General features: G+C 41.5%; 1 protein-coding gene across 4 annotated transcripts in view; it reads right to left on the reverse strand.

The window, feature by feature from the left end:
- Positions 1–25,831, reverse strand: part of LOC132871499 (death-associated protein kinase 2-like) — a 53,070-nt gene that overhangs the window by 16,023 nt on the left and 11,216 nt on the right. For 3 of the 4 annotated variants that reach the window (XM_060905695.1, XM_060905696.1, XM_060905698.1), the window contains 4 exons: positions 11,374–11,500; positions 11,072–11,293; positions 6,023–6,161; positions 4,292–4,421 (listed from right to left, as the gene is read on the reverse strand). In XM_060905695.1, the coding sequence (XP_060761678.1) occupies positions 4,292–4,421; positions 6,023–6,161; positions 11,072–11,293; positions 11,374–11,435 (553 nt within the window). In that variant the 5' untranslated portion in view covers positions 11,436–11,500. Of the gene's footprint in view, positions 1–4,291; positions 4,422–6,022; positions 6,162–11,071; positions 11,294–11,373; positions 11,501–17,099; positions 17,536–25,831 lie in introns of all 4 variants that reach the window. The other variant, XM_060905697.1, reaches the window with a different exon arrangement.

Raw genomic sequence — 25,831 nt, forward strand, 5'->3', positions numbered from 1 at the left:
ACCCAGGACCTTCTTGCTGTGAGGCGACAGCGCTAACCACTACACCACCGTGCCGCCCCCGCCCTATTTTGAATATTTTTTAAATAAATCTGCACTGAGTTCAGTGGGTTGTTTATTATTATTATTATTATATTTTTTTAAAGCCAGGTCCATGGCTACAAAAAGATTCGAAAACCCGATGCACTACAGGACAGCAAGACAAGTATGAGGGCAAACCAGAAGTCGTGCTGATTGTGTGAAAAGCCGCATATGAAGGTGGAGCAGGACACATACAATAAAGTTTGAGATCTCCAACACCTCACTACAACCTCAACTGCGCTCGAATTCTGCTCTTCCTGTCCTAAACCACTTCCTGTTTGCTAGTTTCAGAGAGCTCAGAGCACACAACACACACACACACGTCCACGAACTACACTGAACTCCTTTATGTCCAGTGTAATGAAGACGTGTTTAGTGCGACAGCGAGACCGGGAAGCGTCAGATATACAACATGATAAATCAGGAGTTTGTTGGATTATAAGATCAGCAACTAAAGTATATGATTTCAAGAATACACACTCAATTTTTTTTAAATGATGTTTTTCTTTCAAACTTTGTTTTTTGTTTGTATTTTATTCCAAAATCCATCCATCCATTATCTGTAGACGCTTGTCCTGTTCTACAGGGTTGCAGGCGAGCTGGAGCCTATCCCAGCTGACTACGGGCGAAAGGCAGGGTACACCCTGGACAAGTCGCCAGGTCATCACAGGGCTGACACATAGGCCAAGTTTACATTAGACCGTATCTGTCTCGTTTTCTTCGCGGATGCACTGTCCGTTTACATTAAAACGCCTGGAAACGCCGGGAAACGGGAATCCGTCAGGGTTCATGTATTCAATCCAGATCGTGTCTGGTCTGGTGCTGTGTAAACATTGAGAATACGCGGATACGCTGTGCTGAGCTCTAGCTGGCGTCGTCATTGGACAACGTCACTGTGACATCCACCTTCCTGATTCGCTGGCGTTGGTCATGTGACACGACTGCTGAAAAACGGCGCGGACTTCCGCCTTGTATCACTTTTCATTAAAGAGTATAAAAGTATGAAAATACTGCAAATACTGATGCAAATACTGCCCATTGTGTAGTTATGATTGTCTTTAGGCTTGCCATCCTTCCACTTGCAAGTGGTAAGTGACACGCATGCCCGACATGCGCTGGGATCACACACACAGCGGCTCAGTCCCGAATCACTGCTCGTGCGCTTCACTCGCACGCTCTGTGAGCTGCGCAGGGCCGGAGTGCGCACCCTCCAGAGGGCACTCGCTGTTCAGGGCGGAGTGATTTGGAGCGCAGGATGCCTGCGGAGCCCAGCGTATCCGTATATTGGCGTTGCTGTGTGCACGCAAATCGTGTATTGGCATTGCTGTGTGCACACTAATCGTTTTAAAAACGTTAATCTGATGATCCGCTGATACGGTCTAATGTAAACCCCACCATAGACACAGACAACCATTCACACTCACGGTCAATTTAGAGTCACCAGTTAACCTAACCTGCATGTCTTTGGACGAAACCAGAGCACCCGGAGGAAACCCACGCGGACACGGGGAGAACATGCAAACTCTGCACAGAAAGCCCCTCGCCAGCCACGGGGCTCGAACCCGGACCTTCTTGCTGTGAGGCGACAGCGCTAACCACTACATTCCGAACTCTATTAAAGTTTTTTTTTAATTACTCTCCTTTTTTTTTTACAAACTATTTTTATGGCTTCTGCTCTAATTTTTGTTTTTCAAGCATTAGTTTTATCATTTCTTCTGTTTTTATTTCCCCGTTTTTCTTTGAAAACAATTTTTATGACTTCTGTTGTAATTATTTCTCTTTCACGCAATAATTTTATGATTTCTTCTGTTTTTATTGACTCGAATTCTTGATTTCCGTTGTCATTTTTTTCCCTTCAGAATCTATTTTTAATGTTTTTTTTGATATTTTTTTAACCTCATTCTTGGTTTTCTTTCACAAACTATTTTTATGACTTTTTTTTTTTACTTTTTCCTCATTCAAACTCTCAGATGTCATTCATTTGTTACTCTCATTCTAGCCCCTAATTTAACAATGTCTTGTGTATTTATTTACTTTTATTCTTATTCTTCTCATATTGTTTCTTGATGATTTATATGCATCCATTATCACATCACATCACATTATCTCTAGCCGCTTTATCCTTCTACAGGGTCGCAGGCAAGCTGGAGCCTATCCCAGCTGACTACGGGCGAAAGGCGGGGTACACCCTGGACAAGTCGCCAGGTCATCACAGGGCTGACACATAGACACAGACAACCATTCACACTCACACTCACACCTACGGTCAATTTAGAGTCACCAGTTAACCTAACCTGCATGTCTTTGGACTGTGGGGGAAACCGGAGCACCCGGAGGAAACCCACGCGGACACGGGGAGAACATGCAAACTCCGCACAGAAAGCCCCTCGCCAGCCACGGGGCTCGAACCCGGACCTTCTTGCTGTGAGGCGACAGCGCTAACCACTACATTCCGAACTCTATTAAAGTTTTTTTTTAATTACTCTCCTTTTTTTTTTACAAACTATTTTTATGGCTTCTGCTCTAATTTTTGTTTTTCAAGCATTAGTTTTATCATTTCTTCTGTTTTTATTTCCCCGTTTTTCTTTGAAAACAATTTTTATGACTTCTGTTGTAATTATTTCTCTTTCACGCAATAATTTTATGATTTCTTCTGTTTTTATTGACTTGAATTCTTGATTTCTGTTGTAATTTTTTCCCTTCAGAATCTATTTTTAATGGTTTTTTTTTTGGTATTTTTTTAACCTCATTCTTGGTTTTCTTTCACAAACTATTTTTATGACTTTTTTTTTTTTACTTTTTCCTCATTCAAACTCTCAGATGTCATTCATTTGTTACTCTCATTCTAGCCCCTAATTTAACAATGTCTTGTGTATTTATTTACTTTTATTCTTATTCTTCTCATATTGTTTCTTGATGATTTATATGCATCCATTATTATTATTATTATTATTATTATTATACTTCAGAATCAGAAGCACTTTATTGCCAGGTATGTTACACACACGAGGAATTTGACTCCGGTTTGACTTAGCTTTCATAGTACAGACAGAGAGAAAGTATAGGGGGGAAAAAAAAAAACACACACACACACACACACACACACACACACACACACACACACACACACAGTCTCACTGCATTGAACTCCAGGGGGAGAATCGCGTTTCTACAGCAATGGCCTTGAAGGCAGTGCTGGCTGGGAGAGCCAAGATAAGATTGGAATTTGTTTAGACTTAAAATGGGTAGACGTGTCCTTTTTCGCTTAACCCGCTTGTCCATTCTGGCCACCAAAATGATCCATTTCTCTTTGCAAAGCCATCAACTTCTCCATGATGTTAGCAATCTTGCGACTCAAGTTCTGAACAGCCACAGTCTGAGTGCCGACAGCTCTGCCCACCGCCTCAATCATGTCGGGCAGCTTTGTGGGGCTTTGAACAGCAATGCCAAGTCCAATCAGCAAAAATCCTGTGATCATGGTTCCGAATAGGTAAATATCCTCAATGTCCTCCACGGAAAGAATCGCCAAGCACACCACACGCCACTTCTCCCAGGCATCCATGGTGTATCCGGCTGCAAACGTTCCGGCAGGACAGGCAGGTTCCCCCGAACCCAGACTTCTCGTCGAGAAGATTGTGTCAATTGCGTGAAGTGACCAGTTGATCAAATCCATAATTTTGATTCGGAGAACAGTGCAGGAAGGGTCTCTCAGACAAGACGAGTCCGCAGAAGCAAAGCAGGACAGAGGCTTGTCAGGAAGGGAGAGGTTGAGAAATGAGAGGAAAAAACACCCACGCATTTCGCTCCTATCAGGACCGGAATGTGTAGGCATTAAAAAAACCCTCAGCGCAGCATTCCGTGAAGCACGGAGACGAATTAACACAACAATTACACAAAAACATAGAAAGTACGAGAGAGCAAAGTCCCATGGCAGCCGTCTGTGGCGCCATCTTGGATGGAAAAAACATTGCTTACTTATTGCTTATTATTGAACTTATTGCTGTGGCTACATTTGAGCCTCGTCCTTAGAAAGCCAAAGGAAACCCTTGAGGCCTTTCAGTTTTACGCATTTCACTTTCAACGTTTTCACATTTTCTTCGTCGGTCCCTGTACAGTGGCCTCATGAAGGCGGTTTCCTGTCATTAGGGTCATTTTGCATCTTCACAAAGAAAAAAATCCCCACACACCCACTCACACACACCTCATCTCTCACCTAAGTACTGAGGAGTGCCACACAGACTCTTATACTCCTCTCCTGGGACGAAGCGGTGGGCGAGTCCGAAATCGATGATCTTAATCTCGGGATGCTCCGCGTTCTTATCTGACAGCATGATGTTCTCAGGCTGGATAACAACAATAACAACAACAACAAAACAACAGCAAAAAAGATCTTCAATGTAACCCCATGTCCACATCAGATGATTTCCAGATGTGCTCAAATCCTCTATGTTACATTCCATTCGGGTCATAGATCAAGAAATAATAACGTCAACGCTTACATAAGGAGCCCAGAAAGAGTTTTGCTCTTTTTGGCGTGTGAATACGACGAGTGTGAATCTCCATCGAAACAAATAAAAGTACAGTTTAATCTATTAATCAAAACAAGGAATACTATTGTAATTATTTTTGTGGAAAAAGCGTCTTGTAGTCATTAAAAAAAGTGGGTGGAGTTAGAATGATCATATTTATTTAAGGATTAAATTATTATTATTATGGACTTCTGTAAAGCTGCTTTGTGGGAATGTCCATTGTTAAAAGCGCTATATTTAATTCAAACTGAACTGAAAATGAATTTAGCGGCGTGGCTTGGTGATACCCAATCAAATCAGCTCCTCTTGATCCTTTTAAAATCTATTCTATTCTATTCGTCTAATTATAACACCGCTACACAGGCTTGTAGTACTCGAGTCCAGGACTCATGCCTTAATTTTAAAGATTCGTGACTCGACTTGGACTTGAGCATTGATGACTCGGACTCGGACTTGTGCATCAACTGCGTTCGGACTCGTAAATTGGAGATGAGGACTCGGATTTTTTTATAACGTGCTATAATAATTTGGAATAAGATATTTATATTAACATCGCGTCACTGCGAAAACACACTTACTTTGCGAAGTATTGAGTTGCGTTGCTGACACATTACCGAGCCTTATTTCCTTGTTTGGTTTCCTGATTTCCTGTTCCTCGTCTTTGATTTGGCCGAGTCTACGATAGCCTGTTTGCACCTTGCTCGACCTGTTTCACGATTTTCCCCGCCGTTCTGGATTGTCTTCACTTGCATTAATAAACACACCTTCTGCACGTCTCCCAACCATCTCTGACAGAATACTGATAAAGAGAAGCACATTCAGCTGTTCGTACGTCATGTTCAGGAACTAACTAATGTTAATGGCGTTGAAACAGCTACCGTCAAAAGGTACGGTTGGGGTCTTGTTCTCAGACTCGAAATATTTTTTAATGATTTGGACTTGAACACTGCGGACTCGAGACTGGACTCGGACTTGACTACAACACTGCTGCTACATGTCACGACCTGTAACCTTGATATACAGTAAATACTGCAGTACACAGTACGCGCTGCCTAATATGATGCTCTCGATTCGATGCGTCTGCGTTATTATCAAACAATGAGTTCAACAAAGAAAATTAATTCGGAAAGGACTTTGAATCCTGCGCTTGAAGTCAGGATTGAAAAACCCATTGTGTCAGTGCATGAGCTAAAGCGCGCCTCAGTAGGTGGTAAAGCGAAGGTTTTATGCAAATGTGGGTCCAAAGGTCGCACTTTATGACAGGAGATTTCCAGTGCCATCCCTCGCATGGTGCTTTTGACTGCTTTCTGACCACAAAAATAAAATGAAGTCGGAAATGACGTTCGCACAGAAACACAGCGTTTACAGATGTGAGGTGATAAAGGTGTCACCAAGCAGCTTGTTTTCTCCCTTACCTTCAGATCAAAGTGGCCGATTTGTTTGTTGTGCATAAAACCAACGCCTTTCAGAATCTGCTTCAGGAACTCGATGGCCTCGTTCTCAGTCACGTTCTCCTTCGCGGCGATGAAGTCGAAAAGCTCCCCTCCATTCATGCTAAACCAAAAACATACATTATTATTATTATTTCATATTACGATAACCATTTTAAGGACCTCAGAGGCCACATATACCGACTTCTTATGAGGGTTATACTGTAGTTTCGTTACTTAATGCAGAAATATCAATACAAACATACGAGTAAATAAAAAGCTCAATATTTAAATTACCGGCAAAAATGTAAATCTTAAACACGATTCATTTCCTATGCATCACAAACCCTTCTCATGTTGCACTTACTGATTATAAATCCGTCATAAAATGTAAAATTATTCATCGGGCTCACGGTGATGCTGGTCAGGTGGTGATTAATTTCACTATTCTATTCATTCATTATCTCTTCTACCGTTACAACTCACACGGGGATTTCTCTCTTGGATTTTCTACATAAAAAGACAAAAGTATAATCTTTGAAATGGTGACGCTTTCTGGAAGGAGATTTACTGAACACTTCAGGAAGGAGTCTCCAGTGTCAGTGGTGTCTGTTCATCAATAAAACGCTGTGATCGTTGCGGTGGAAAAGGAACAAAACGCTTCAGGACCTGTCGTTATTGGGTAGGAGCTGGAACTCCGCTTCACATCACATCCGGGTTTCCGTTGGCGGTTTACGCAAATTAGAAACGATGGTTGAAAGCAGGGCTTTTCAAAGTGTGGGGCGCGCCTCTCCTAGGGGGCGGCAGAGTTCTTCGGGGGGGCGCAACGTGAGGAAAAATAAACCAGAATAAGTTACTATTGCGGACATTTAGCGAACTTCAGCTAGCCTTTGCCAGAGACAAAATGGATTTATTTTTAGTAGCTAAAGCTACAGTGAGTGAGGAGACAGAGTCTGGGCCAAGCAAAAAAAGAAGGAAGCATGACCACGATTATTTAAAGTTTGGATTTTCATGGACTGGATCTGAAGATGCTCCACTGCCACAGTGCGTTGTCTGCCAAGAGGTGCTAGCTAACGATGCTATGAGATGTTTAAAATGTGTAAAACAAGATGTTTAAAAAAAAAGCACAGATGTTTAAAATGTGTAAAAAAGATGTTTTAAAAAGCACAGATGTTTAAAATGTATAAAAGAGGTTTTAAAAAAGCACAGATGTTTAAAATGTATAAAAAAAGATGTTTGAAAAAGCACAGATGTTTAAAAGGTGTAAAAAAAGATGTTTGAAAAAGCACAGATGTTTAAAATGTGTAAAAAGATGTTTTAAAAAGCACAGATGTTTAAAATGTGTAAAAAAGATGTTTTAAAAAGCACAGATGTTTAAAATGTATAAAAGAGGTTTTAAAAAAGCACAGATGTTTAAAATGTATAAAAAAAGATGTTTGAAAAAGCACAGATGTTTAAAATGTGTAAAAAAAGATGCTTGAAAAAGCACAGATGTTTAAAATGTGTAAAAAGATGTTTTAAAAAGCACAGATGTTTAAAATGTGTAAAAAAGATGTTTTAAAAAAGCACAGATGTGTAAAATAAGATGTTTTAAAAAATGCACAGATGTTTAAAATGTGTAAAAAAAAGTTTTAAAAAAGCACAGATGTTTTAAAATGTGTAAAACGAGATGTTTTAAAAAGCACAGATGTTTAAAATGTGTAAAAAAGATGTTTTAAAAAAGCACAGATGTTTAAAATGTGTAAAACGAGATGTTTTAAAAAAAGCACAGATGTTTAAAATGTGTAAAAAAAGATGTTTTAATAAAGCTCGTATGTTTTAAATGTGTAAAAAAAGATGTTTTCAAAAAGCACAGATGTTTAAAATGTGTAAAAGAAAAAATAAAAATGTGTACAACAACCATTTTTTTTAAATACGAATGGAACATTAAGTATAGCAACAACAAAAATTGTTGGCGCTGTTGTTTATTTGCTCTCGGGGGGGGCCTGACTCTCCCACACTTTGAAAACCCCTGGCTTAAAGAATTTCGACGAAACACAATTGCGAATGGTCCGTTTCAACTGAGTGATGTTGTGCGATTAAAGCTGAGTTTCTCCCAGCTTTTCTTCTGTCTCTGTAGGGAAATCCCAGATTGCTCAGAAACATGCTCTGTTACCTTACATGGCCAGTTATGACCTAATAACATTTTTAAAAAATCCATTTTTACTTGGTAATAAAGAAATAAATACATTAGCGTGTAATATTTCAAAACCAAAACCTACTATTTAATAAATTAAAAATGAAAATCCAGATTATCACTTAGCCCTTAGTTTAAAAAAAATATATTTATATCTCACATTACCTTATTATAAAAAAATACATCCATGACTTCATCATAAAAAAACTTAAGTAAGTAAAGAGAACTGATATCCATCATTACTTGAAGACACGAAGTGTCCGAGTTAAAAGGTTTGTTCAAACTTCTGCCTGGTCCTGTGTATTAAATACATTTTCTGTAGCCATGGATTACAAATAATCTCTCGGAGACACAGATAAGAACTACTTGTGAAATACGGGGGTGTGTAAAAAAAAATAAAATAAATAAATAAATAAATTATTCGCCTGTGTATTAAAACCCCAAACGCCCTGAAAGCTGGACTCCGCAGGGCCATTTATGTCGTTCTTTAATGTACCTCTGGGAACACTTGTATACATGTCAAAGCATCAGAAAATAACTGCATTCTTTTCCTAGTCACATCAAACGTTTCAGTCCCCGTGAGATGCATTTCAGGGAAATCCTCAGCGATACCATAGATGGTTGAGACTCCGACTGTCAGCGACGGCTTTAAATAGGTTATAAATAAGGACATAGAAACCTGTTGCAAACAAACAGTGTCCAGGTGCGTTTGTGTAAAGACGGTGGGTGCGAAAACATTTGCATCGACGCGTTTTGCAAGATGACATGCAGAATATCGCTCACAAGCCCCAGATAAGTCTTGTCTTTACATCCATGTGGAAAATTCGATCCGACACACCTCCCATCAATATGTGCGCACGTGTGTGTGTGTGTGTGTGTGTTCCACAGCAACCCTAGCAGAGGGAGCAGTATGCCCCGTGCTATCTGATCCTCCCTTTCTTTCCCAGTACTAATCTGCTACATTACTCAGATCGAAACACAAGCTGCCTATACGACAAAAAGCAGGTGCTAAAAATATAAACGCCGCTGTGTGACGTTCTTCACGTTTAATCCCACTCGGATTCTTTTACCACCTTTTAAACCCTCGTGTTCTGTTGCAGTTGAAATGAACTTTCAATTACTTTCGGCACCTGGAATCATCGCTCCGGCCGAGATAACGATTTGTGATTATTCTATCCGCATTCACCGGATATGAGCAATCGCGCGCTCTGATTGGCTACTCTACTACTAGGCTATCAGCTCAGTAGAGAAAAACAAAATGGCAGCGCGTGTTGCTGAACCAAACAACCCCCCCCCCCCCCCCCAAAAAAAAAAAATACAAAAACAACAAGCAACAAAATATGGAATGAAAGTATTTGATGGTAAGAATGTATTTTTCAAGAATTATTATTATTATTATTATTATTATTATTATTGCATTTTCCGGGGCGGCACGGTGGTGTAGTGGTTAGCTTATTCATCGCTCAGCAAGCCCCGCCCACTATCAACAAGGCAAATAACATGAGAGACGGTTAACACTAGCTACATAGTTCATCGCTCAGCAAGCAAACCCCGCTATCAACAGGGCAATGAACGTAGCGTGTCACTTCCTTCTCTGGGTGGAGTCTTGCCAAATGACGACTGAAGTTCGAGGTTGTCCCCGTCGTCTCCTTGATAGTTTTTCTGCACATGGAACACACAGCAGCGCATTTCCCCCCCCACTGCACGAGAAGTCTGTATAAGCAAAGCGGACAATCCTAGAGCCGTTCTGTCCAGGCATTTTAACGCTGTTAACGTTAGTTTGTTCCTGAACATGACGTATGAACAGGTGAATGTGCATTCTCTTGGAAAAATTTGTATAAAAATTAATGTAGATATAAATATAAATAGGTGGCACGGTGGTGTAGTGGTTAGCACTGTCGCCTCACAGCAAGAAGGTCCGGGTTCGAGCCCCGTGGCCGGCGAGGGCCTTTCTGTGTGGAGTTTGCATGTTCTCCCCGTGTCCGCGTGGGTTTCCTCTGGGTGCTCCGGTTTCCCCCACAGTCCAAAGACATGCAGGTTAGGTTAACTGGTGACTCTAAATTGAGCGTAGGTGTGAATGTGAGTGTGAATGGTTGTCTGTGTCTATGTGTCAGCCCTGTGATGACCTGGCGACTTGTCCAGGGTGTACCCCGCCTTTCGCCCGTAGTCAGCTGGGATAGGCTCCAGCTCGCCTGCGACCCTGTAGAAGGATAAAGCGGCTACAGATAATGAGATGAGAGATTGCATTTTCCACAAATTGCTCCTGTCATTTCGCCGGTTTGTTTACATTCTAAGCGGAAATGATGTCTAAGGTTTTTATTGATCAAATTTGCAAAAAATAAAAATAAAAACGCTCCGTTTCTCAAAATCCAGTGAACGTGGATGGAATAAAACAGTTATTCCACTCAATCTCATCGCCTCGTCGGCTATCGGCTCATGTACGACTCAATTTCGTGGAATAACTGTTAATTAGATGCGTACGAGTTTCATTTTTTTTCCGAATCAACATTACAGATATTGTGTAATTTTTTTGGAGAATATCAAACCGAAGTAAGGCTGCTTTCACACTTGCCTTTTTTTTTTTTTTTGACGAGTCTCTGTAATATACCGACAAGACGGGGAAAAAAAAAAAGATGCTGGTTGACGGACCGTCAGTTTCTAGCTGCTTTGACGTAAGCAATAATCAGAACTTATTTCAGTAATTTAATGAAAAACTAATAATAAATGTAATGCAAGAAATAAATCACCTCACGACTTGGCGTTATTGAAAAATAATCAACTTCGGCTGCATCATTGCTTATTTTCCCATAACAGCACACTCCCAAGTGGTTTACCGTCTTCCTATATGTACTACTCACAGCTCCACGACGAGGACGATCTCGGCCCGGCTTTCGAAGACGTCGTGCAAGGCCATGATGTTGACGTGCTGAAGACTCTGCAGGATCTCCACTTCGCACTCCACGCTCTTCCTTTCTATGCCCAGACGGCTGCTCACGCTCCGACGGAGCTTCACGAACTTCCCCGCCCAGCAGGTGCCGCTGAGTCGCTCTCTCAGCTCGCGCACCTGCCCAAAGTGTCCACTGAGGAAAAAAATTGACATAAATCTTCAGCCTCAAATATCTGAAATATTCTTACATATGTTTTTTTTTTTTACACACACCTGCCCAGTACGTCTCCGATCTCATAGAAGTCCTCCACGTTTTGCAGCCTGAACTGAGCCATGGCACACACGTGACCTTCAGTCCACTGTTCTCAGAACGAAATGCGCCCTAGTCCTGCGTCTGCATCTTTTAAAACCACACGCACATACACACGGTTATTAAAATATGACCATTTCGATACTAATATAGAGTTCACCAAAAGTGGCGAAACGTTACTAATTCCATCCTAACAATACCATGATAGCATGACAAACTTGTTGTATAACCGAAAAATCTTATGTAACTTCAAGGATGCAGTCTTGACCACATGCAGTCCGGTCTCACAGAAGGAATGCTTTCACGCAACCAACTTATTTGTCGCACTTTGAATACCAAAGTTCGACCAACGATCGTTAACTTGAAATGTTCTTCATGCGACGTTCTGCTATGTATTTTAAAGCTACGGCTGGAGAAACCAACGAGCGTGCGCTAGATTTTGAAAGTATGCAACCTGAAAAATCCCACCCAATGCTCCAAAATGCATGAACGCGCACTGCCTGACTACTGCTAGAAGACGAGTCGATGAGCGAGAGCGAGAGCGCTGGGGGAGGAGTGTAGCTGCGATTGTTAGTTCTCAGAGCTGTCGACCAGCTTGTTAGCTTTAACAATATATCTGTCTCGCCTTATGGAAGACTCCGGTCACGCGCAGCATATGCACAGGTAGACATGTAGGTAGGTCATTCAATCAAATGAAATGATTGGACGGGCTTTTTACCGCCCTACGACTTCCACAGATGATGGATTTTTTTCTTTTTATTGCCAGAGCATTTGATTTAGTTCCCGTTGACATTTGGTCATTGTGATACACATACACATACAGTGGTGCTTGAAAGTTTGTGAACCCTTTAGAATTTTCTATATTTCTGCATAAATATGACCTAAAACATCATCAGATTTTCACACAAGTCCTAAAAGTAGATAAAGAGAACCCAGTTAAACAAATAAGACAAAAATATTAGACTTGGTCATTTATTTATTGAGGAAAATGATCCAATATTGCATATCTGTGAGTGGCAAAAGTATGTGAACCTTTAGGATTAGCAGTTAATTTGAAGGTGAAATTCGAGTCAGGTGTTTTCAATCCATGGGATGACAATCGGGTGTGAGTGGGCACCCTGTTTTATTTAAAGAACAGGGCTCTATCAAAGTCTGATCTTCACAACACATGTTTGTGGAAGTGTATCATGGCACGAACAATGGAGATTTCTGAGGATCTCAGAAAAAGTGTTATTGATGCTCATCAGGCTGGAAAAGGTTACAAAACCATCTCTAAAGAGTTTGGACTCCACCAATCCACAGTCAGACAGATTGTGTACAAATGGAGGAAATTCAAGACCATTGTTACCCTCCCCAGGAGTGGTCAACCAACAAAGATCATGCCAAGAGCAAGGCGTGTAATAGTCGGTGAGATCACAAAGGACCCCAGGAGAACTTCTAAGCAACTGAAAGCCTCTCTCACATTGGCTAATGTTAATGTTCATGAGTCCACCATCAGGAGAACACTGAACAACAATGGTGTGCATGGCAGGGTTGCAAGGAGCCACTGCTCTCCAAAAAGAATGTTGCTGCTCACCTGCAGTTTGCTAAAGATCATGTGGACAAGCCAGAAGGCTATTGGGGAAATGTTTTATGGACGGGTGAGACCAAAATAGAACTTTTTGGTTTAAATGAGAAGCGTTATGTTTGGAGAAAGGAAAACACTCCATTCCAACATAAGAACCTTATCCCATCTGTGAAACATGGTGGTGGTAGTATCATGGTTTGGGCCTGTTTTGCTGCATCTGGGCCAGGATGGCTTGCCATCATTGATGGAACAATGAATTCTGAATTATACCAGTGAATTCTAAAGGAAAATGTCAGGACATCTGTCCATGAACTAAATCTCAAGTGAAGGTGGGTCATGCAGCAAGACAACGACCCTAAGCACACAAGTTGTTCTACCAAAGAATGGTTAAAGAAGAATAAAGTTAATGTTTTGGAATGACCAAGTCAAAGTCCTGACCTTAATCCAATGGAAATGTTGTGGAAGGACCTGAAGCGAGCAGTTCATGTGAGGAAACCCACCAACATCCCAGAGTTGAAGCTGTTCTGTACGGAGGAACGGGCTAAAATTCCTCCAAGCCGGTGTGCAGGACTGATCAACAGTTACCGCAAACGTTTAGCTGCAGTTATTGCTGCACAAGGGGGTCACACCAGATACTGAAAGCAAAGGTTCACATACTTTTGCCACTCACAAATGTGTAATATTGGATCATTTTCCTCAATAAATAAATGACCAAGTATAATATTTTTGTCTCATTTGTTTAACTGGGTTCTCTTTATCTACTTTTAGGACTTGTGTGAAAATCTGATGATGTTTTAGGTCATATTTATGCAGAAATATAGAAAATGTGGTGGCGTCGTGGCTCAGGCGCCATACCATATATTGGAGCCATTTTGCTTATTTTGTGTTTTCTGAAATTATGACTTATAATTTGCATTTTGTGTTTATGATTGTCTGATTTATGTTCATGGAATATGTTTTGAGCAATATTGGTTTTATATTTTGTGTTTTAGACTGTTGTGCTTGACAGGTCGCTGTGTCTAGTCTGTTTTGAGTGACGTGCCTTAATTGATATGACGTCTGATAAAAGCGCCTCACTCTGATGGCCTGGCGGAGTGGATGAGGCAAACAGTTTTTCAACAGCGTAATGTGATGGAGCCCTTTTGTTTGTGGTCTTAAGTTTTAGTTAGATGTTGGAACAAATAAATGTAAGCTCTATTTTTCTACGACGCGCGTTGGAATCCGAGTTATTGTCCGCTCTGAAGCGGCGGCTGCGAAGCTGCTGCTACACCATAAATCCGGGGACCTGGGTTCGATTCCGACCTGAGGTCATTTCCTGATCCCTCCCCGTCTCTCTCTCCCGCTCATTTCCTGTCCTGTCTCTACACTGTCCTATCCAGTAAAGGTGGAAAAAAGCCCCAAAATATATATCTTTAAAAAAAAAATTGGAAGTCTGTGATTCGAATTCAGTAGCTTTCTTTCCACAAAAGAAAAATAATTGGGTGTCGGAGGGTAAAATCCTTTTTATGAGCTACATTTGAAAAATCTGAAAGGCCATCTAGCTTTAATTCAATGCTACTAAAATTACATACCCAAGCCACACAAAAAAAACCCTGACTTGTCCAATACTTATTTACCGAAATGCAAAATTAGCCCGGGAAGGAAGGAAGGAAGGCATTGTTTGAACTCTTTGAGCTAGCACGACTGTTCATCAGCCATGAAATGGAATGCTTTCAGATTGTCCGCGCCGCTAACAATCACAGTCCGGCACCGAGGTTAGAGTTACACTAAAGCCCCTGAATACTTTCTGTCTATCCCTTGGCTACACCAACCTGGATCGAGTTAACAATAGGTCTCACTGTTGGACAAGAAGGAGAAAAAAAAAAAGTTCCAAGCCTGCATTATTACTTCACATAAACACAGCACTGTTCGCAAATAAAGTTCAATAAAGTTTAAGCGCTGTGGAATTCTCAAATCTGATTGGTCAGAAGGTATTGATTTTTTTTTTTTATTAACAGCAGCTCAAAATAGTTTTAGCTGCGAGACACGTCGCGGGTTTATATTAATGTGTTCGTACAAAATACGTCAGCGTTTTAAGGTCGCGACTCATTCGAAGGGACGTTTACGTTCTCGAAAGGACGCGCTGCAGAAATGGATCTGTTGATATCGTGATGTTTGTTGTTATCATATTGTAGGTTCGACTGATCGTTAAAACGATAGATACGCTCAGCAGCCACTTTATTAGGAACACCCATTCTGGGGTTCTCTCTCTCTAATCAGCCAATCCCTTGACGTTCACCACTTCTCTGGACCTTCACCTCATTACATTACATTACAGGCATTTAGCAGACGCTCTTATCCAGAGCAGCCTGGGGAGCAGTTGCCTTACTCAAGGGCACTTCCACCATTCCTGCTGGTCCAGGGACTCAAACCGGCGACCTTTTAATCCCAAAGCTGCTTCTCTAACCATTAGACCATGGCTTCCCTACTTACTCAGGAATGTCATCTCTGGTCCTTTTTCTCTGGGACTTTTCTGCATAACACTCACTACTATTTTATTTAAAAGTTTGTCATTTTTGATTTGAATATTCCATATGCCTAATTATCCGCCCATCACTCTGTAACTTCATATTCTGAAGAAAGAAAAAAAAAAGACAGGCTGATGACGGAATGAGCGTTTATAGCTGCTAGAACGTTAACTATAAATTGATGAAAAAAAGACGTTCTTTAAAAAAAAAAAAAAGACAGTGTTTTCTGTAATCACAAACACTGCAATAACAGGAATAAACCCCATACTGTTGCGCATTTGAGATTAGATTAGATTAGATAGAACTTTATTGATCCCTTTGGGCGGGTTCCCTCAGGGAAATTAAAATTCCAGTAGCATCATTACGGGATAAACAGAGAATAAAAATAGAGAAAAAAAATTCTAGATACATTAAATTAAATTAGGTAATTGCATATACAAATAAAAAAAAAAGAATAAAAACAAGATATGGGGAAGAGGGGAAAAAAGGGCCAACGGAAGAGGTATTGCACATTGTATTGCACATTGTCCAGTATTGCTTTTTGTCAGGCTAGGCTACTGCTCCTTCCCGTCCTCTGTCCTCCTGTTACCCCTCCTCCCCCCCAGAGAGGAGTTGTACAGTCTGATGGCGTGAGGGACAAAGGAGTTTTTAAGTCTGTTCGTCCTGCACTTGGGAAGGAGAATTCTGTCACTGAACAGGTTCCTCTGGTTGCTGATGACGGTGTGCAGAGGGTGACTGGCATCGTCCATGATGCTCAGTAGTTTGTCCATCGTCTTCTTCTCTGCCACCGTCACCAGAGAGTCCAGCTTCATGCCGACCACAGAGCCGGCCCGCCTGATCAGTTTGTCCAGCCTGGATGTGTCCTTCTTGGATGTGCTGCCCCCCCAGCACACCACGGTGTAAAACAGGACACTGGCAACCACAGACTGATAGAACATCCACAGGAGTTTCCTGCAGATGTTAAAGGACCGCAGCCTCCTCAGGAAGTACAGCCTGCTCTGTCCGTTCCTGTACAGACGGTTGGTGTTGTAAGTCCAGTCCAGCTTGCTGTCCAGCCACAGCCTGAGGTACTTGTAGGAATCCACAGCCTCCATCTCGACTCCCTTGATCAGAACTGGTCGTGACCTTGGTCTGGACCTCCCAAAGTCAATGACCAGCTCCTTGGTCTTCGAGGTGTTGAGCTGCAGATGGTTCCTGTTGCACCACACAGCAAAGTCCATCACCAGGCTCCTATACTCCTCCTCTATGTCATCCCTGATACACCCCACGATGGCTGTGTCATCGGCGAACTTCTGGATGTGACACAGCTCCGAGTTGTAGCAGAAGTCCGCGGTGTACAGGGTGAACAGCACCATGCCCTGGAGTGCTCCAGTGCTGCTAATCACAGTATCAGATGCGATGTCCTTCAGCCTGACGTACTGCGGCCTGTCGGTGAGGTAGCTGGAGATCCAGGTGATCAGACAGGGGTCCACTAGCATCCTGTTCGGTTTGTCCTGAAGCATAAGGGGCTGGATGGTGTTGAAGGTGTTTTAGAGTCAGTAATAACAATACGACTCATGTGGGACAAATTATAAACAATCACGAAAAGAAGTAATCATAAAACAAAATCCCTTACGATGTTCGTGGGTAGCCGATACTTTGCTTATGATCGTTATGTTCCAGAAGATTAAATTCATCATCCATTCGATGCCAAAGCATCACGAAGTCGAACAGAAGTAAAAAATGTTTAGCGCTTTCATGCGAAACAAAACGAAGGACTTTGTTTCTCTTTAAAACTTTCTGCTGTCGTTGTCATGAGCCGCATCCCAAATCGTAAAGTATTTCCTGTGCAACGAGTCGCTCTGGATGTTATAATTCCTTTGTATCCGTTGTCAATCAAACAATAAATCGCACTTTTAACTCACGGTCAGTCATTATTTATGCTCGCTGACCGTGCTTTAGTGTGGCATGGTGCGAGGCGTCCTCAGGAGGTTGTGTGATGGGAACAAGTGACGACCGTGATTAGTGAAATATTTCCAGAAAGATTTTCCTGTATGTTATTTTCTCACAACCTGAAACACATGGAATAATTAGCAAACACTGGATGTTATCATTGTGAGAATGCAACCATCACACACACCCCTGCAATCATAATCAACCAGAACGGATATGCGTGTGTGTGTGTGTGTGTCTGTTGAATGACAAAACAAAAGAGCACCACTGCTGCTGTTTCTTGCTGGCTTCCCCACCAGGTTGAGGCATGACAAGACAGGATCTGTCACAATAAATATTTACACAAGCTAAGAGGAGAGCAGGACCAGACCACGTTTATCAGCAAACACCCTGAAACCACTGTCGCTAAATCATACGCAAACACACACAATATCAAATGCCTGGTCAACCTCAAACTCTGTACGGAACCCACGTCTTTTAAGACGACGTCTAAAAGCAAAACGCATGAGTCGACGAGTATCTTCCGTCACAGGATCTACACAACTTCAGCGATTAGGTTTGTGTGAAACGTTGCTTTTGAAATACAGCCGAGTGTAATTGAAGTACAACCCCGATTCCAAAAAAGTTGGGACAAAGTACAAATTGTAAATAAAAACGGAATGCAATAATTTACAAATCTCAAAAACTGATATTGTATTCACAATAGAACATAGACAACATATCAAATGTCGAAAGTGAGACATTTTGAAGTTTCATGCCAAATATTGGCTCATTTGAAATTTCATGACAGCAACACATCTCAAAAAAGTTGGGACAGGGGCAATAAGAGGCTGGAAAAGTTAAAGGTACAAAAAAGGAACAGCTGGAGGACCAAATTGCAACTCATTAGGTCAATTGGCAATAGGTCATTAACATGACTGGGTATAAAAAGAGCATCTTGGAGTGGCAGCGGCTCTCAGAAGTAAAGATGGGAAGAGGATCACCAATCCCCCTAATTCTGCGCCGACAAATAGTGGAGCAATATCAGAAAGGAGTTCGACAGTGTAAAATTGCAAAGAGTTTGAACATATCATCATCTACAGTGCATAATATCATCAAAAGATTCAGAGAATCTGGAAGAATCTCTGTGCGTAAGGGTCAAGGCCGGAAAACCATACTGGGTGCCCGTGATCTTCGGGCCCTTAGACGGCACTGCATCACATATAGGCGTGCTTCTGTATTGGAAATCACAAAATGGGCTCAGGAATATTTCCAGAGAACATTATCTGTGAACACAATTCACCGTGCCATCCGCCATTGCCAGCTAAAACTCTATAGTTCAAAGAAGAAGCCGTATCTAAACATGATCCAGAAGCGCAGACGTCTTCTCTGGGCCAAGGCTCATTTAAAATGGACTGTGGCAAAGTGGAAAACTGTTCTGTGGTCAGACGAATCAAAATTTGAAGTTCTTTATGGAAATCAGGGACGCCGTGTCATTCGGACTAAAGAGGAGAAGGACGACCCAAGTTGTTATCAGCGCTCAGTTCAGAAGCCTGCATCTCTGATGGTATGGGGTTGCATTAGTGCGTGTGGCATGGGCAGCTTACACATCTGGAAAGACACCATCAATGCTGAAAGGTATATCCAGGTTCTAGAGCAACATACAGTTAGGTCCATAAATATTTGGACAGAGACAACATTTTTCTAATTTTGGTTCTGTACATTACCACAGTGAATTTTGAACAAAACAATTCAGATGCAGTTGAAGTTCAGACTTTCAGCTTTAATTCAGTGGGTTGAACAAAATCTCATCTCATCTCATTATCTCTAGCCGCTTTATCCTGTTCTACAGGGTCACAGGCAAGCTGGAGCCTATCCCAGCTGACTACGGGCGAAAGGCGGGGTACACCCTGGACAAGTCGCCAGGTCATCACAGGGCTGACACATAGACACAGACAACCATTCACACTCACATTCACACCTACGGCCAATTTAGAGTCACCAGTTAACCTAACCTGCATGTCTTTGGACTGTGGGGGAAACCGGAGCACCCGGAGGAAACCCACACGGACACGGGGAGAACATGCAAACTCCGCACAGAAAGGCCCTCGCCGGCCACGGGGCTCGAACCCGGACCTTCTTGCTGTGAGGTGACAGCGCTAACCACTACACCACCGTGCCGCTGGGTTGAACAAAATGATTGCATAAAAATGTGAGGAACTAAAGCATTTTTTAAACACAATCCCTTCATTTCAGGGGCTCAAAAGTAATTAGACAAATTAAATAATTGTAAATAAAATGTTCATTTCTAATACTTGGTTGAAAACCCTTTGTTGGCAATGACTGCCTGAAGTCTTGAACTCATGGACATCACCAGACGCTGTGTTTCCTCCTTTTTAATGCTCTGCCAGGCCTTTACTGCAGCGGTTTTCAGTTGCTGTTTGTTTGTGGGCCTTTCTGTCTGAAATTTAGTCTTTAACAAGTGAAATGCATGCTCAATTGGATTGAGATCAGGTGACTGACTTGGCCATTCAAGAATATTCCACTTCTTTGCTTTAATAAACTCCTGGGTTGCTTTGGCTTTATGTTTTGGGTCATTGTCCATCTGTATTATGAAACGCCGACCAATCAGTTTAGCTGCATTTGAGCACACAGTATGTCTCTGAATACCTCAGAATTCATCCGGCTGCTTCTGTCCTGTGTCACATCATAAATAAACACTAGTGACCCAGTGCCACTGGCAGCCATGCATGCCCAAGCCATCACACTGCCTCCGCCATGTTTTACAGATGATGTGGTATGCTTTGGATCATGAGCTGGACCACGCCTTCACCATACTTTTTTTCTTGCCATCATTCTGGTAGAGGTTGATCGTGGTTTCATCTGTCCAAAGAATGTTCTTCCAGAACTGTGCTGGCTTTTTTAGATGCTTTTTTAGCAAAGTCCAATCTAGCCTTTTTATTCTTGAGGCTTATGAGTGGCTTGCACCGTGCAGTGAACCCTCTGTATTTACTTTCATGCAGTCTTCTCTTTATGGTAGATTTGGATATTGATACGCCTACCTCCTGGAGAGTGTTGTTCACTTGGTTGGCTGTTGTAAAGGGGTTTCTCTTCACCATGGAAATTATTCTGCGATCATCCACCACTATTGTCTTCTGTGGACGTCCAGGTCTTTTTGCATTGATGAGTTCACCAGTGCTTTCTTTCTTTCTTTCTCAGGATGTACCAAACTGTAGATTTTGCCACTCCTAATATTGTAGCAATTTCTCGGATGGGTTTTTTCTGTTTTCGCAGCTTAAGGATGGCTTGTTTCACCTGCATGGAGAGCTCCTTTGACCGCATGTTTTCTTCACTGCAAAATCTTCCAAATGCAAGCACCACACCTCAAATCAACTCCAGGCCTTTTATCTGCTTAATTTAGAATGACATAATGAAGGAATTGCCCACACCTGCCCATGAAATAGCCTTTGAGTCAATTGTCCAATTACTTTTGATCCCTTTAAAAACAGGGTGGCACATGTTAAGGAGCTGAAACTCCTAAACCCTTCATCCAATTTTAATGTGGATACCCTCAAGTGAAAGCTGAAAGTCTGGACTTTATGTCCATGTCCATTATATAACTATAAATTGAATATGTTTCAGTAAACAGGTAAAAAAACAATTTGTGTCAGTGTCCAAATATATATGGACCTAACTGTACAGTATGCTCCCATCCAGACGACGTCTCTTTCAGGGAAGACCTTGCATTTTCCAACATGACAATGCCAAACCACATACTGCATCAACTACAGCATCATGGCTGTGTAGAAGAAGGGTCCGGGTACTGAACTGGCCAGCCTGCAGTCCAGATCTTTCACCCATAGAAAACATTTGGTGCATCATAAAACGGAAGATACGACAAAAAAGACTTAAGACAGTTGAGTAACTAGAATCCTACATTAGACAAGAATGGGTTAACATTCCTATCCCTAAACTTGAGCAACTTGTCTCCTCAGTCCCCAGACGTTTACAGACTGTTGTAAAGAGAAAAGGGGATGTCTCAAAGTGGTTAACATGGCCTTGTCCCAACTTTTTTGAGATGTGTTGTCATGAAATTTAAAATCACCTAATTTTTCTCTTTAAATGATACATTTTCTCAGTTTAAACATTTGATATGTCATCTATGTTCTATTCTGAATAAAATATGGAATTTTGAAACTTCCACATCATTGCATTCCGTTTTTATTTACAATTTGTTCTTTGTCCCAACTTTTTTGGAATCGGGGTTGTATGAATGGACTGAAACGAGATGCAACGTTTCTAAAATGTTCGACATTTTCTTTTCAAGCACAGCAATCAGTGTTCAACAAAACGAAGCGCTTTGTTTTTTTTTTTGTGTTTTTTTTTTTAAACTTTCCTGAAATTCCAGAAATCTGGTATGTTTGAAGGAGATACTGTATGAGAGACAGAATTCACGGATCTGCTTTGTGTTAGTCCTCGATAACAGTCTGAAATCGTAGGTAAATACACGAATCGTGACACGATGCGAGTTCACAACACATGGACACAACTTCTGATTACGCTCTGAACATGCCAAAGCCAGCCATCTTGAGTACTCTTATCAAAAAGAAGTATACTTCAAGTTCATTTTATTAATTATACTTAAGGAAATAGGGTGGCATGGTGGTGTAGTGGTTAGCGCTGTCACCTCACAGCAAGAAGGTCCGGGTTCGAGCCCCGTGGCTGGCGAGGGCCTTTCTGTGTGGAGTTTGCATGTTCTCCCCGTGTCCGCGTGGGTTTCCTCCAGGTGCTCCGGTTTCCCCCACAGTCCAAAGACATGCAGGTTAGGTTAACTGGTGACCATTGTAAATATAAAAATGCACATTGAAAACATCAAAAGTGAACGGATTCTGTGACTGTGTGTGTGTGTGTGTGTGTGTGTGTGTGTCACGAAGTCAACCAAACCCAGAAAAACACCACGGTGACTGGAGCCCTCAGTTTCATCTTTGCCTCGTAGAGCTAACTCGAACACTCCACAAAATTTCACGCATTGGGTGAGCCGGTTTAATATGTGCCTGTTCTTGCTCACCTCATCGTTGTGGCAGTGAGCTGCTAGCCTGTAGCCCTCATCCGGTTGTGTAGCGATGTTCACTCTCCTAAAAGCCGAAAATTTCAGGCAGCTGCCCATGTGAATCTTTGATGACAAGTTTTTTTATTTTCTCCGACAAATGATGCATGTCCGAAACTCCAGTGACCGTCCAAGCAGTGTTGTCCGTGGAGCCACCTCCAGGGTGGAAAAGTAAGCAGGGGGAGCAGAAAACCGCTGAGGCGTCCTCGCAGCCAGCTCGCCAGGATTTGCGCTGGGACCATGTTGAAGTAAAACCTCGAGTATATGATTTCCCCCCCTTGTCGAAATTTGTTTTATGTTTAGATTTGGTAGAGGGGGGTCCAGCTTGTTTTGTTGCCAATTTAGCTCGATTTGATCGCTGACTAAATGGAACTTCTTTTAAGGACCGCACTGAATTGCTTTCCGCATCCATCTCACTTCAGAAACTGAGCGGATCGAACGCAACTTTGCCGCGCTTCACAGTGACGTAAGCACGTTAGGGCACGCCCCCCCAGAACCTATAGAGATTGCATTGAAGTGTCAGTCAGGAGAAAAAAAAAAAATATATATATATATATATATATATATATATATATATATATATATATATATTAACATGGGACTCTATCAGTGAACTCTTGGGCGATTTTCAGCGTGACTGAAATCGCCCCAAAAGGGGCGGTACTCTAGAAGCAAGACGACCCTGATTGGACAATGATACCCAGAGACAGATTAAAACGGCCTTGAGCAGCACTGGTGAAAGTTTGTTTTAAAAAAAGAAAAAAAACTTTTTTTTTTTCGTTTTGGCAGTGCGTCACCCAATCGCCCTTATGCACCAGCCGCCCTTGCTGGTGACTCTAAATTGTCCGTAGGTGTGAATGAGAGTGTGAATGGTTGTCTGTGTCTATGTGTCAGCCCTGTGATGACCTGGCGACTTGTCCAGGGTGTACCCCGCCTTTCGCCCGTAGTCAGCTGGGATAGGCTCCAGCTTGCCTGCGACCCGGTAGAACAGGATAAAGCGGCTACAGATAATGAGAAGAGAAATGAGATAAGCAAATATACTTTAACTTTACTTAAGTATACTTTTGTGTACCAAGTACTTACAGTATACTTGTAAGTAAACTAATCTAATACTTCTGGGGACTAAAACTGGGCCAATTTAGTTTATAAAAAGTATACTTTAAGTCTAAGAGAAGTAAACTTTGAGTATACAACTAGTATTTTTTATTTTGTACGTTTGTGGTAACTGTTGATCAGTCCTGCACACCGGCTTGGAGGAATTTTAGCCCGTTCCTCCGTACAGAACAGCTTCAACTCTGGGATGTTGGTGGGTTTCCTCACATGAACTGCTCGCTTCAGGTCCTTCCACAACATTTCGATTGGATTAAGGTCAGGACTTTGACTTGGCCATTCCAAAACATTAACTTTATTCTTCTTTAACCGTTCTTTGGTAGAACGACTTGTGTGCTTAGGGTCGTTGTCTTGCTGCATGACCCACCTTCTCTTGAGACTCAGTTCATGGACAGATGTCTTGACATTTTCCTTTAGAATTTGCTGGTATAATTCAGAATTCATTATTCCATCAACGATGGCAAGCCGTCCTGGCCCAGATGCAGCAAAACAGGCCCAAATCATGATACTACCACCACCATGTTTCACAGATGGGATAAGGTTCTTATGCTGGAATGCAGTGTTTTCCTTTCTCCAAACATAACGCTTCTCATTTAAACCAAAAAGTTCTATTTTGGTCTCATCTGTCCACAAAACATTTTTCCAATAGCCTTCTGGCTTGTCCACGTGATCTTTAGCAAACTACAGATGAGCAGCAATGCTCTTTTTGGAGAGCAGTGTCTTTCTCCTTGCAACCCTGCCATGCACACCACTGTTGTTCAGTGTTCTCCTGATGGTGGACTCATGAACATTAGCCAATGTGAGAGAGGCCTTCAGTTGCTTAGAAGTTACCCTGGGGTCCTTTGTGACCTCACCGACTATTACACGCCTTGCTCTTGGAGTGATCTTTGTTGGTCGACCACTCCTGGGGAGGGTAACACTGGTCTTGAATTTTCTCCGTTTGTACACAATCTGTCTGACTGTGGATTGGTGGAGTCCAAACTCTTTAGAGATGGTTTTCTAACCTTTTCCATCCTGATGAGCATCAACAACGCTTTTCCTGAGCTCCTCAGAAATCTCCTTTGTTCGTGCCATGATACACTTCCACAAACATGTGTTGTGAAGATCAGACTTTGATAGATCCCTGTTCTTTAAATAAAACAGGGTGCCCACTCACACATTGATTGAAAACACCTGACTAATTTCACCTTCAAATTAACTGCTAATCCTAGAGGTTCACATACTTTTGCCACTCACAGATATGTAATATCAGCTCATTTTCCTCAATAAATAAATGACCAAGTATAATATTTCTGTCTCATTTGTTTGAAAATCTGATGATGTTTTTGGTCATATTTATGCAGAAATAGACAATTTTAAAGGTTCACAAACTTTCAAGCACCACTGTATACTAATAGTTTACTTGTTCTATACTCGTAGTCCACACTTTAGTTTACAAAAGCGTACTTCATAATATACTGGAAATATACTATGAGTTTACTGGTTCTCGTCCACTTTTTAGTTTTGAAATATACTGCAATTACCCTTCTAGGTATAATATTAGTTTTCTAGCCCTAACCCTTACCTCATGCACACTACCAGTAGATAAGTTAAATGTTTTGTATCTTAAGTTACAATGAAGTTAGAAAGGTAAGAATTCACAAAATAACAGATACTCAGGATTAAGAACATATTCATTTTCTTTAAAAATTTAAATTTAACGCCGCATTCCATTAAATGCCAAAGTATAAAAACATGGCAATGACAGCTGAAATTGGCATCCAAGCTCTAAAGAAAAAAATAAATTTAAAAAATTTTATTATCCCACTCAGGAGAAATTAAAAAAAAAAACTTTGATGAAATTTGACTTGTTTTTTGATGAAATTGTAAAAATTCTGATGTATTTTGGTGATGGCGTATAACGACAGCCACTATGATTCACGTCGGTCACGATGTTCTCACCTTTGTTTTCAAATTTGTTGGCAAATAAAAGAACAGAAATGTTTATCTGTCTCTTTGTGGGTTAAGAACACTATGTACATAAAAGATAAGTTTCAGTTCCAGCGCTGTTTACTCTTAAGCTATTCCACCCCAGAACTGAGCGCAAACTTATGGTACACGTAGGTTTAAAAGATGGGATTTAAAACACGCTGCCGTATATCACAAAGAAGCCGATGTGTGTGAAAAAGAAGTATTTTATCAGCTACTATCAAAAGGATAAGCACAACTACAGGGCGAGT

Source organism: Neoarius graeffei, chromosome 23 (assembly GCF_027579695.1).
Source record: "Neoarius graeffei isolate fNeoGra1 chromosome 23, fNeoGra1.pri, whole genome shotgun sequence".
Classification (NCBI taxonomy): domain Eukaryota; kingdom Metazoa; phylum Chordata; class Actinopteri; order Siluriformes; family Ariidae; genus Neoarius; species Neoarius graeffei.